The sequence below is a fragment of the Mytilus trossulus genome, chromosome 1, assembly GCF_036588685.1.
Source record: "Mytilus trossulus isolate FHL-02 chromosome 1, PNRI_Mtr1.1.1.hap1, whole genome shotgun sequence".
Taxonomy (NCBI): domain Eukaryota; kingdom Metazoa; phylum Mollusca; class Bivalvia; order Mytilida; family Mytilidae; genus Mytilus; species Mytilus trossulus.
The window spans coordinates 6,521,325-6,536,237 of record NC_086373.1 but is presented as its reverse complement, the minus strand read 5'-3'; the positions used below and the strand labels follow the sequence as shown (position 1 = coordinate 6,536,237).

At 30.9% G+C, this 14,913-nt stretch overlaps 1 protein-coding gene across 1 annotated transcript in view; it reads right to left on the bottom strand.

Moving 5' to 3' along the window:
* The window catches only part of LOC134706483 (galanin receptor 2a-like), a 60,469-nt gene extending 55,657 nt beyond the window's left edge, over positions 1-4,812 (bottom strand). Inside the window, exon 1 of the mRNA XM_063565462.1 lies at positions 4,410-4,812. Within this exon, the coding sequence (XP_063421532.1) occupies positions 4,410-4,551 (142 nt within the window). The 5' untranslated portion in view covers positions 4,552-4,812. The remainder of the gene's footprint in view (positions 1-4,409) is intronic.
* Positions 4,813-14,913: the final 10,101 nt, after the last annotated feature.

Below are 14,913 nucleotides of genomic sequence, written 5' to 3'. Positions count from 1 at the left end.
GGACTTTATGACTACTTCTTTAAACATTTCTAAAACTTCAAACCTCTCCACCTTTTTGAGTTCTGGAATAAGTTATATACCTTCCTTCCAGATGCTATTTAGTAAATAAAAACTTTACAATAGAAGTTGTGTAAAATTTTTATAATATTTCATTTTACGGCTAAAAATTTTCAACCAAAAAGAAAGACAATTTCCCCTGGTCTATGTTCAGGTAAACGAAGTATTAGTAAACATAAAGTATGTTCAGTGTTGTACATGTATTTATACCTTCTTTCTGTATTCTTATACCAGTTTTGTTTCCGAATTTTATAAGTTGCTTCTCTCGGAGATCGGCATGTTTTTATTTTATTTTGGAAACTATTTAAATTGTATTTTTGTATTTTTATACTATTTTCATTATAAAATTCTGTCTTCACTAATATCATGATTAAATGTTTGAATTAGAAAAAAAACAACTGAAAAAGTTTTAATATTGCACAACAATAAGCATAAAGTACATTGCCACAAGCACTATATCTCATAACTAAGTAGTCTTTGTTATTTTTGTAGCAATAATTTCAATTATTTATTGATTTAATCTAATACCTCAAGCGTGTATGCTTATTTTAATAAAGTCTTTTTGATTTTTATTAACCGTAATGAATTGGAATAAAATACCTGAGGTACAAAGGAATAAATTGTTTACATAATAACTGAAAAGGTGATACCAATAAATGTACTTGTTACATACTTCCTGTTCTTGTAATTTTTTGTTTCTAAAATGTCCATAATTGTGACACAGTCGAATAAAAAGGCAACAGTTGTATTCAAGTGTTCAATTGTCATTAACCGATAGAGTTAAAATAAATCGGAGTACAGACTTAAACCAAGGGAACATATCAACTACAAGAGAAAGGCTAAATTTCCAAAAGGAATATTGAAATGCATAAGTCTAAAAACTGATAATGCCATTGCAAAAAACAATAACAACAAATTAAAAGACAACCAGTAGTACACAACACACGACACAAAAATATGTAATACTGAGTAATACAAAACGAACCAAGGCGATATCAGGTGCTCCGTAAAACCTTTTTAACGATATCGAAGCAGCTATGAGATCCAGAAAAACCATTTGTCCTATTAATTCGTTATTCTTACCTTGTTTTGTAGATTTTTCTAAATAGTTTTCAAAGGTATCAGGATAAGAATTTAGTACGCCAGACGCACGTTTCGTCTACATACGTCTCATCAGTGACGCTCATATCAAAATATTTATAAAGCTAAACAAGTACATAATTGAAGAGCACTGAAGAAAATTATAAAAAGTTGTGCCAAACACGACTAAGGTAATATACGTCTGGGATAAGAAAATCCTTCGTTTTTTCGAAAAAAATGAAAGTTTTGTAAACAGGAAATTTATATAAATGACCAAATTATTGATATTCATGTCAACACCGAAAACTTTGTTTTTGTATAGTTAAAAATATTGCAGTATTTGATAAATTAAGTATGTGTAATCTGTTGGATTTACAAAGTTTCTGTGTGAGGCTATACACAGTTGAGTGTCTATCAACATCTTGTCCGGACTACTTATTGCTATACACAGTTGAGTGTCTATCAACATCTTGTCCGGACTACTTATTGCTATACACAGTTGAGTGTTTATCAACATCCTGTCCGGACTACTTATTGCTATACACAGTAGAGTGTCTATCAACATCTTGTCCGGACTACTTATTGCTATATACAGTTGAGTGTCTATCAACATCTTGTCCGGACAACTTATTGCTATACACAGTTGAGTGTCTATCAACATCCTGTCCGGACTACTTATTGCTATACACAGTTGAGTGTCTATCAACATCTTGTCCGGACTACTTATTGGTATACATAGTTGAGTGTCTATCAACATCTTGTCCGGACTACTTATTGCTATACACAGTTGAGTGTCTATCAACATCTTGTCCGGACTATTTATTGCCATACACAGTTGAGTGTCTATCAATATCTTGTCCGGACTACTTATTGCTATACACAGTTGAGTGTCTATCAACATCTTGTCCGGACTATTTATTGCTTTACACAGCTGAGTGTCTATCAACATCTTGTCCGAACTACGTATTGCTATACACAGTTGAGTGTCTATCAACATCTTGTCCGGACTACTGCTGGCACTTGTGCTAAAAAAGGGACAACAGATACCAAAGGGATAGTCAAACTCATAAATCTCAAACAAACTGACAACGCCAAGGCTAAAAATGAAAAAGACAAACAGACAAACGATAGTACACAAGACACAACATAGAAAACTAAGGAATAAACAACACGAACCCCACCAAAAACTAGGGGTGATCTCAGCTGCTTCGGAAGGGTAAGTAGATCCTGCTCCACATGTGGCACCCGTCGTGTTGCTTATGTGATAACAAATCCGGTAAATAGTCTAATTCGGTAGGTCACATTCATGAAAGGGGAAGGGATTCTAGTTACGACGTGAGGAACATACTGTTATACCACTGTCCCAGGTTAGGGGGAGGGTTTGGATCCCGCTAACATGTATAACCCCGCCACATTATTCTGTATGGGCCTGTCCCAAGTCAGGAGCCTGTAATTCAGTGGTGTCGTTTGTTCATGTGTTACACATTTGTTTTTCGTTCTTATTTTTTACATAAATAAGGCCGTTAGTTTTCTCGTTTGAATTGTTTTACATTGTCTTATCTTATTTTGTAGCTGACTATATGCGTTATGGGCTTTGCTCATTGTTGAAGGCCGTACGATGACCTTTAATTGTTTATGTTTGAGTCATTTTGGTCTTTTGTGGATAGTTGTCTCATTGGCAATCATACCACATCTTCTTTTTTATATAAGATTATTTTGAACTTAACAAACAAATAAACTGTTAGTTTGTGTATCTGAAAATGGGATCGCTTCAACCACGTTACATGTTATACAACTGAAATTGATAAAAGGATATACTTTATGTGTTGCAATTATTGAACGAATACTTGAACAAAACAATACACATATATAAAAAAGAAGATGTAGTATGATTGTCAATGAGACAACTCTCCACAAGAGACCAAAATGACACAGAAATCAACAACTATAGTTCACCTCACGGCTTTGTTCATGTTTTTATAGTAAACAGTTACTATAATCCAATCCACAGTAACTTAAACAGTTACCATAATCTGGTCTATAGTAGTTTCTAACTCTAATTTGACGTCTCTGATTTACGGGTATCACAAATGGAGCAGAATCTGTTTACCCATAAAAAGCAAACGTGATAAACCTTTCATACACACGGGATCATACTAGTCAGACATTGACTTTTTTGGTGTTGAGTTTGAACTTTTTTTTGTTGTCGTTGCTTTTTAATCGTTTACTTATGAGCTTTACTATCCTCTGTCTCATTTTAGGAAGCAAAATGTATAGAATTTGTTGTATTGAACAAAACACAATACTGTTATTACTATCATTATCATTATCAAAAGTTACAGCAAATATAGAGTAAGAATGATAATTGTACCGGGAATATTCATGCATGTAGTTATGGAAGACAGGTGGGACAATAATGAGAATACAAGAAATGTCAGATACAGAAACTATTTATTCATATCTTACCAATATACTTCAGCAATGAAATAATTCTCATCAACTTTGGTAAACATTTGATTAACCTCAACTCAAAACCATTATTGGAACTAGTTGCATGTTAATAATTAATAACATTTGAAAAGACTTTCGATCCCCTTGACGAGATTAACCTGAAATGATTTGCCAACGCGCGTTCAATTAAAATACGTGATGGAATAACAATAGACGTTTCAAAACCATAAACAAGGTTTAATACACCATGCATTTGTTAAGACGTAAATGAAATTATATGCATATGTGCATTGGAACACGTGTAATAGAATGCTAGGTGTTTGGCATCAAAGACAATGAAAATTGCATTCGGACATATTACAATAGTCTGTGCATAAATCATTTTGTTTATATTAGAAAGGCTGAACGAATATTCGAATGCTGTTTTTGTTGTATTTTGTATAATAGAACCACATTTTACTAATAGTAATATGTTGTCACGGATGTCCGATAACAATATGGATTGTCCCAAACCAAAGGAATAATGAGTGGAAAAAGAATGCTTTACAAATATAAACCAAATCAATCGTCTATTATCCAACAGATGTCCACCTTTTGATTAAGTACACATATTTTTTTGTATAACCTGCTTCTTATAAAGTATGTCAACTTAATATATCCAATATCAAATCAAAACTATGAGTTGTTTTCCTTTCATTAAAATACATATGAATGGGATGCTCAGCATTATGGTGAATGCTTTTGAAATCACCAGAATAAGATAATTTTGAATTTTTCCTAATATTATTTGACTTCATAACTTTTAGTACGTAAATACTTACCAAAAAAGCACAAACAAAACACTGTGGAATATGCACAAATAAGAACTGCTTTGGTGAACATATCATCGAAGAAAAAACTAGTTTGAACACTACTTGATGTCCCATTGAAATACTCTCCATTTATGCTTCCGTTTGCTTCCATTGTTTTTCAAATTAAAAAGATTCCATATGATATATAAATAAGTTTTAAAGGTAGACGAATTCCAACTGAACTAATTATCATGATACACGAAACTTAGTTATATTTATAAAACATTGTATGTTAAATATCTGCCATATGATACACAATAAGATAAAATCAATCGGAAACATTCACCTTTTTAGAAATTAATAAATGTTCACTTCATTTTGCGTTGACACCTTCAGCCTGAAGAATCGTATCAACATCATTTTTGTAGTGCTAAACAACTGCCCTCTTTAGCGAGGGTATCGATTCTCATATATTCATATATTTTTTATGATTTAATGCGCTTTTATGTCCCATTCTATTATTTTTCTCGTTTCTTTGTCAATCTTCCCTAATTACTTGTGACGTCCGGAGATACATGCAGTATTCATAAAGCATATTTGTACTAGTATTTATATATTGTATATGCATTCTCTGCTGTAAGATCAGTTGTATTCTGAACAAGTTTAAGTTTAGGACAGAGAGCAACTTTAGACATCTCACGTACATTATAATCAATTAATTTAAAAAAAACACAAATAACTTTAATTTTTGATCGGCATTCAATCAGTACTACTGTAGCTGCACTTTCTTTCCATCAAAAAGTTTGTATATAGGTTAGGAAATTGTTCTTTTAACTTATTGGTTTTTTACCAAAAATGAGATTATTTGTTGTTAATTCAGTAACTGATCGAGTTATTTGTCTTGTATTATTGTTGTCACATTGATTACAACCCTATTACGTTCCTAACCATTGTTTGCTTTTTCATTATTCTGTATTACAAGCGGAAGAACTTGGTTTTTATTATTTTTAATTAAGAACCGATTCTTGACTTATACAGAGCAGAACTACATTACATTCCTATGATGGTAATTTTTATCTACGTACACTCAATCAAGGTCGAAATGTCATGTTCATGATTCTAGTTGGAAGGTACAATTGATCAAACTTCAATGAAAGTTTGATTTCAAAGACAGACACACACTGAATGTATTGTTATTATCTAACGATCTCTTTGGTTCAAAGTCAAACGTTAAGACGTGCGTATATATACATATATAGAGAACAGTTACTTTAAACGTACATTACTTTAGTTTAGAATAATCTACGGTCACTACTATCAATCACGATAAGATGATTTATTCCTTCGTGAATTAATTTAGTATGATATAAAGGAGATACAAGAGGGACGAAAGATACCAGAGTGACGGCCAATAAAAAAGTTCATATTAATTCTTCCACTGCGTTCAAACGAAAAAAAATTGTTACCGAGGAAAATAATTTCGTAACTATCGATGGTAGTAAGGATTTTTAATCAATTGATACATTATTGGACAAACGTGTGGGCATCGGTTAAAACAAAGAGGGGAACGATGTAAAAATATCCAAAACAACAGACGAAGAACAGTTAGTTCAATAATATTTTTATTAGCATAAACCTTCATTCAATACAATCAAGTAGGATAACGCAAGCTCTTGAATATCGTATAAATGAAAACAAAAATGTATACAACATATGCAGGTTCTGTCCGAAATGTCAATTGTTAAATCCACCAATTTTCTACATGAAAATATGCCTGTACCAAGACAAGACTATTACAGTTGTTATACATTCGTTTGATGTATGAAAGCTTTTGATTTTCCTTTTTGAGTTACCTCGGGGTTCAGTGTTTTTGAGATTTTTCTTTTTTCTCTTCATAAACATGGACTGTTTACAATCGAGAAGCGGAAATTATCTTTTGTGTCGCCAAGTTTGATTCTCAAATGAAAATTATCAAAGAAAACAAAATAAATGAATTTCGAGCGTGGGCAAAGAAAATTCATTGCTTTTTGCATCACTTGGTCAAATGTGCTGCAAATTTTATCAAAATGCGACCTCCCTCTCTTTGACTATTTTATAGAAACTTTCTCTAAAGAAGTAGATAGTTAACACATCTAATAAATTTGGTTATAACGATTATGATGCCTTTATTTATAATGCAATCGTTGAAAAGCTATTTATGGAAACACTGCTGCTGCATAGTTGACCTTAACATTTTTCTTAAGATGGTGTAATCATTTTACTTTCGCTACATTGATAATTCATTGGCGTTCATCTTTTTTCTGGTATACGACAGCTGGTATATATTTCGTCGATAGAGTATCAAACATATATTTTGTAAAATGACAATGGCAATGAAATCTTGTTTTATTGACTTTCATGGGCTCCTTTAATGATAAACAACTAAAATTGGAGATGGAAATTGGGGATTATTTTGATTTAATGATAGCATTTTTGCCTAAATCTTTAGATGCAATTAAATCAAATATTGGATCATTTGCCAAAAAGCTGAACTGTTTTGTATTCTGATCAAAACTTTTGACGTAACAATTTTCAAGATACATGCAAATATTTTTTTTCTACTTTTAACTTATTTTTGTTCATTTTATTTGTGGTCATATTAATCACTTAATACGATTTTTTTTAACGTAAACATATGCGTTACCCTGCAGACAGAAATAATAAAAATAATAGCATTTGATTACACCCTTAGTCAACATATATTTAACAATCATGAAACATATTTCAAAATTCAAAGATAATTGTTCATTAGAAGCAGGAGAGATAGTAACTATTCTGATACTACAGATAACTCTAACTCTAATCAAAAGAGAGGCGAAAGAAACCAAATGGATGATTAAAGTTCCAAGTCGATAAAAAACAACAACTTCGGAAAAAATTGAAAAACCACAAAATCAATAAGAAGTAAAATCTCAAAAAAAAGCTCCGAAAAAATTTCAAAACGGAAGGTCTCTAATCAAATGGCAAATCAAATGATAAAACACACCAAATGAATGGACAAAAACTGTCTCCTTCCTGACTTTGTACAGGCATTTTCAAATGTAGAAAATGGTGGAAATGTACCTGGTTTTATAGCGTTAAACCTTTCACTTGTATGACGGTCGCATCAAATTTCGTTATATTTACAAGATTCCACTGCATTAGTGTTATGCGTATTGAGGACTTTTCTTAATTTAGTTTGACCAGAAATGCCCTTGTCCAAGTCATTACAAACTAAATACGTATAGGTACTGACACAGGTCAACAGATATGACAAAAAGCGAAAGAAACCTAAACAAAAGGCAAATGCATCTGAGGTCAACTGTGGCTGAGGAATAAGAACCATATTTTCTTTTAATTTCTTAGTTTGTAAATGGCCAATTCAGGATTGCAATGTTATAAATTATGTATATGATAAAGCAGTGGCTACTGATATGACGATTAACAACAGTAAACAAACAACAACATAAGGATGCATAGATGTTCATCGTTGTACCTGTTTCATAACAGAATATACTACAAATTCTGTGCTAATTCATCCCTTTTTGTAAAATAACTATAATAATTCTTGTTATATATATATAACAGCCAACTCATCAATAAGTCGATTAGCAACTTATCTACAAAAAGTAAATCGATCTATGTAATATATAATATGAGAGAGATGTGATATAAATAAAGGCAGCAGTAGCATACCGGTGTTTGAAGTTCATAAATCGATTGAGAAAAAAATACCTCCGGGTTACAAACAAAACATGCGGTAAACACATCAAATATAAGATAATAACTACGAAACAATAGAAACATAACACTAAAATGTACAACTTACAGACACGAACTATAATATATTTATATCAATGGCCATTTTCTTGAATAGGTGATATAAGTTTGAAGATGACCACAACTCTCAATACAATAAAAAAAAAAGCTGTCACAATTAGACATCTTGATAGAATTGTGAACGCTATATCTTTCAAACACTTTAATGTAATAGATAAACCGTGTACAACGAGGCTTACATTTATTAGTTCATCAATGCACAGACACGTGTAATTAAATGCACTGTTGAGAAAATATATCTTACACAGATATTCTAACAAGTATAAAACTGTCTCGCGATTACAAAAAATGATATCGTCACAAATAATGTGCGTCATATTCTTATATTATAAACTAAAGTGACAAGTAAACGATGAATGCCTTGTATGTTCTAATTAAACATGCGAGTTTTGACTTTTATAATCCGTAATAAATTGCAATAAAACGCATGCGGTACACACACATTATTGTAATTACATTATAAATTATGTAAGCAATAACCATTTGTAACACATTTTTATGTCTAATAATTATTTGTCGAATTTCTTGTATCGTTCAAATATGTATTCAAAATTTTAATGCTGTTCACAACAAAAATCAACTTAACTCATATACCATTCTTATAATTTAGGCGGTAGGATTTATCAGTAAATTTACAGAAAACAAACCTTTCAATATATGTTACGTGTACATAAAAAAACAATGCCGACTACTAGGCTGCCCAGCCAAGTTCAAACGTGTTACCGAAAAAAAATTCATTAGGACTGGTAACACATAGTTTCATGAAACCATTATATTTGATTGAATTTTTTGATTCAATGTTTTAAAAATTATACTGTTGGGACAAAATGTCAGATATCGCTAAATAGTTCACATTAGTATTTTTAACATTCTTCGCAGCTGTACTTTGTGTTCGTAGATAGATGATTTTAAATTGTTCCTTTTGAAATTGTTTAATCCACCATTTTCTACATTTGAAAATGCCTGTACCAAGTCAGGAATATGACAGTTCTTGTCCATTCGTATTTGATGCGTTTTGTTATTTGATTTTGCCTTGTGATTATGGACTTTCCGAATTGATTTTCCTCTAAGTTCAGTATTTTTGTGATTTTACTTTTTTTTTTTAAATATGTATCCACGCTACTGTGTTAAGACAAATATAACATGTTCCAGTACTTAAGCAGTGTTTTAGTTGGCATTGATGGCAAACCACATCACTGCAATTAAATTGAAGAACTCTATAAAAAAAATAATTAAAGATGAGTCGACATCTGCAATCATATTTTAGTTATACAATGCAGTAAATAACTCCCAAATAAAAATATTTTTACGACCACAAAATTATTTTTTATATTTGAACTGAAAATATCATCAAACGTTAGTTCTTCGAAGTCGATAAACAATCTATAATTTTTATCTCAGAACTCAAATAGGATCTTGTCATATGTAAATAACCAAATAACCTGTCAACAAATTATAGATCTATCGGAACAGATTTATTACAAATTATTTGTCATCGTTTACATAAAACCCTTCATTGATTATGATAGAAGTTTAATAATCTTGAATTGGAACATATATGGATCCAGTTTAGAAATAATTAGTATATCATTTTTTGACTTAGATTCCACTTTTACTTTAGGCTTATTTTGTTCATCACCAAAACGGAAATAGAAGTATGCATAGCTTTGCCTTGGGAATAGGTCGCAAAATCCGGTTTTTTCATTTTCTTGCAAATGACTTGCATTTTGTCTTAGTTTATATATTCCGATACACAAAATTGCGTTAAAAAACAGGCAAGATTCTTAATCAGATTTCTGTTCAAATACATAAACACCATGTGTTGTAATTAACTTGCATTCAGAATTATAGACAATAAGACTTTTGTATCCTAATAATTAAGGACATCATAGCCAATGCCTCGTGTAGGAAGAGTTCCACGCTATATGCACGCTAAATGGTCTCTTGAATATTAAACCTTTTGGCCCGATCAAAAAATCCATGCACCCCTTTTATCATGTCATATACCTATTTACTGGTCGACCTACTGTTCTTGTGATCTAAAAGATTCGTGAAACATTGGTTACTGGTCGACAACTAATATAAAGTTAATAAAATATCTTCAAATATTTAAATTAAAAACTGCAAAAACTTAACCATTTATGTTAAATGACTTTTAACAAATTTTTAAAATTAAAAAATTTACAAAAAACAACAAAATTGAGTTTTTCGTCAGATGTTTAGTAAGGTGGGTTCTTTCTTTCTTTCTTTCTTTTTCTTTTTCTTTTTTTTTTCTTTTTATTTCTTTTAGTTATGATCAGCTTTTGTTATAAAAAGAGGCGAAATATACAAAAAGAACGAAAAAGCTCAGGAATTGAAGAAAAACAACAAATCAATGTCAACAGATACAAATCGACGAAAAAACGAAGATTTCACGAAACAAACTCAGAAGTAGCATACTGACCATTAAATGAATAATTAAAGTAAGTCTTAGTCACAATTACAGTTATAAAATATAAAGTATATCAGCAGTTTAGTTGGCATTTAAAACGAAATAAATGAATACTTACCAAAAACACACAAGGCAAAGACAGTTGAATAAGCACATATGAAAACTACTTTCGTAAACATATCGTCAAAAAAACTAGTTGGAATACTGCTTGAAGTCCCATTGAAAGAATCTCCATAAATGCTTTCATTTTCTGCCATGCTTTCCGTAAATTTAATTCTTCCTAGGAATATTAAAAAGTTTACAAAATACACAAATTCCAAGTAAAACAATTATTGAAATACATTAAACACATAGTTGCTAAATATAATACACCGTAAGTTAAAATCTGCCATATGATACACAATATTATACAATAAATCGGATCAATTCACCACTCGGCAAAAACTTTTAAAGTAATAAATGTTCACTTCATTGACGTTGACAACTATAGTCTAAGGAATCTTATTAACATCTTGTTACCAGCGCTAAACAATTGCCCTCTTTAGCTAAGGTATCGATTTTACTACATTCATATATTTTATGATTTAATGCGCTTTTAAGTCATATTCTATTATTTTTCTCGTTTCTCAGATAGTTTTTCCTAATTACTAGCGATATTAAGAGAGAAATACAATATTCATTAAGTATCTTTGTAAATAGATATTTGTATACTTTTTTGCCTTAATAACCTTGCATAATTTAAGTATCATCTGAGCAAATGGCTCAATAGATCGGTATTTAAAAAACAATCAAATTATATAAAAAAATTAACTTCCAGATTATAGTATCAATCATTTTTTTAAACATCCTTTGAAGATACAAACTCAGAACAGAAACTGTTGGAATCACATGAATTTGTAAAGGTGTGTCGACCGGTTGAAAAAAAGGTGTTACCAAGCTTTGTTTTGACTCATGAATTATAAATATTAGCGGTATACTACTGATTCTTGTATTTTATATTTATTTAAAAGAAGTTATTGTTTGTTTTGTTCAATTTTGAAAAGGCTAATGAAAAATTCATAAACTAATTGCTTGCAAGGCAACTATCAGTTTTGAAGGAGCAAAGGTATTTAAGAGTCCAATAATAGTTATCAAAGGTACCAGACTTATAATTTAGTAAGCCAGACGCGCGTTTCGTCTACATAAGACTCATACGTGACGTTTATATCAAACTATTTATAATGCCAAAACAAGTACAAATTTGAAGAGCATTGAGGACCCAAAATTCCAAAAAGTTGTGCCAAATACGGCTAAGGTAATCTTTACCTTGGATAAGAAAGTCCTTAGATTTTCGACAAAAAAACTAAGTTTTGTACGCAGGAAATTTATAGAAATGACCACATTATTAATATTCATGTCAACACCGAAGTGTTGACTACTGGGCTAGTGATACCCTCGGGGACGAAACGTCCACCAGCAGTGGCATCGACCCAGTGGTGTAAATAGTTATCAAAGGTACCAGACTTATAATTTAGTACGCCAGACGCGAATTTCATCTACATAAGACTCATCAGTAACGCTCATATCAAAATATTTATAATGCCAAACAAGTACAAAGTTGAAGGACTACCAAATTGTATGGATATTCGAATTGTCGTAAGACAGACAGCTGAGTATAATTGCTTACATTTACTCATTTTGAGCACTGGTGGACTTTATTTGCATTGAAAATTTACATATTCATATTATGAAATGTTAGTGCCGTACCTATGGAATGTGTTTTTCTACGGGCACTGTGTCTTCTTCAAATAAAAACATTGCCCCATGACAGCTAACAGTGTTTAAAGTGGCTTTACAAACCATTCAATAAAGCACATATAAATCTCATTTTTTTTCTTTTGCGAGTAGAAAGATAACATGAATATTAATTGTCGCCAATATGTATAGCTATGATCTTTTCTAATGTATCTATATTAAATAAATATGAATTTAAACGACGCGAATTGGAATAAAAAAAAAAATTTGCGAAATAAAGTATCCACAAAAATAAGTTTTAAAAAAAAAATATTTGATCGAATTTGTAAGGACACTTCAACTTGTTACTGTTAAGAGAGTAAATATCAATATGTGTTCGTGTATATCAACCAATTCTACTCTTGACAAAATTTTTGTGTAAACAGTAATTAAACATAAACCGTTTCACCAGACAAAACAAGTTTGAAAGCAAAATCAAACACGAAGTTGAAGATAATTTAGAGCCCTAAAAATTTAAAAAGTCCACATTCCGAAAAAGGACATGTATGCATGGGGACAATCCGCGGTGTTTTGATGTTTTTGATATAAAAATAAGTGTTATTTTTATTAAAAGTAAAATCACAAACATACTGATCTCCGAGGAAAATTCAAAACGGATTTTTTTTAATCAAATAACAAAATAAAATGATAAAACACATCAAACGAAAGGACAAAAACTGTCATATTACTGATTTGGTACAAGCATTTTTAAATGTAGAAAATGGTGGTTTTATAGCGCTAAACCGCGCACTTGTATGACAATCGCATCAAATTTCAATGAATAATGGGCATTTAACTAGAATTGTTTTCCTGTTTATTCAAAAAGTAATCAAAGGTACGAAGCAAAACGAAAAAGAAAAACTCAGTTACAAAATCAACAAAAGACGACAGCCGATAGCCAATATCGACTTAAAAGGACATTTGTTATTCGTTTACAGTTGTTTTCTTTGGTAATTTCACTGTAGACTAATACATATAGCGGCGTAGTCTTTCTAAAAATATTTTACCTAAAAAAATCCATATCATTCGAGTAGCCGATACTGCTTCGAGCATAGGCTCGTTTTTTTTTATGCTTGACTTTTTCTAGTATTGCTTTGGAAAACCCATCATCTAAAGTACATTAGAATCAACGTAGTGATGCTTAAATCGAAACAGCTGCTCCTGAAAATCAATCGTTACAAAGTTGAAACTCATCTACCATGGTTATCTGTTTACCTTTGACTAGGAAGTTTAAATATCTCTTCGATATCTTCAACTTCTACAGAAGTCTTCATGTCTTCAGTTTATCAATTATGTTGTTAATAAATGATTAAAGAATAATTGTACTATTTATAAGTGCGTTCCTTGTGATTGTTAGTAATAATAAAAATAGAAAATTGTTTCCGATATAAATATCAATGAAACAAATATTTTTTCTTCTATTTCAAACAGTTAAATTTTTTAAATAAACTACTAAGTTAAAGAGTATTTAGGAGCACGAATGCCGAAAGGTTTTGCAAAAATACAACAATGGTAATATATTAAAAAAAAGTAAAATCACAAAAATACTGAACGCCGAGGAAAAAGTATCTTCTTCTTCAATTTATAAAGTTTGAAAATAAAAACCCGAAGATGAATTTATATCGGTAAGTTGTAGTCGTGCAAAGAGACGGGATAATCTCCAGTTGGAACGGACCCGTCGTCAATTCAGATATTAACGGTACCAATTTTTCTGCACCAGATGAGCATTTCAACATTATCTGTCTCATCATTGATACTCGAGGCAAACATATTTGAAATTCAAAAGACGAAGAGCTATAATCCAAAGAGATACAAAAAGTATAGCCAAAAACAACGCTTTATAAAATAAATCATGATAGGCCATGCAAGAAATATAACATCGAATTTACATCAGGCCCTTTTGGAATGTTGCTATATAGATATAGAAATTTCCCAATTTGGAAGCAAACAATTTATTTTGTCGTTAAAGAGTGTTTTCAACCTAGGCTTCTAGATGGAATAAATGCGTTAATTATAGTCATTAAAATGTTTATAACTGTGTGGAAGGATATCTTCTATACACCAAAGGATACTGATACTATGTAGCTTTTTCTTAGACTGACAAATTGTTTAGGAAATGTCTGCTCCAAACCAGTATTATAACTTTTGTTTTTCATTCGTGGCGTTGGTTGATATTGCATAACGTTTGATATTAATGCTAAATCAACAAGTAACTATTTTGTCTTTACAACAATATGATGAATTGTTTCATTTATTAAAATACGCAATGAATGTTCTTTGAACGTTAAATCTGCAAAATTTCAAATTATAAAAAAAGTTCCTTCGACCAATAAAAGAACGAGTTATAAAATCTGCTTTTTAAATCTTCTAACAATATTCTCTACAGGAAGTGAGACGAAAATTAATAAAACACAATTTAATGGCTTCATGTCAAGATTTGAATCAAAAGATACATGTTAATTTGACTGGATG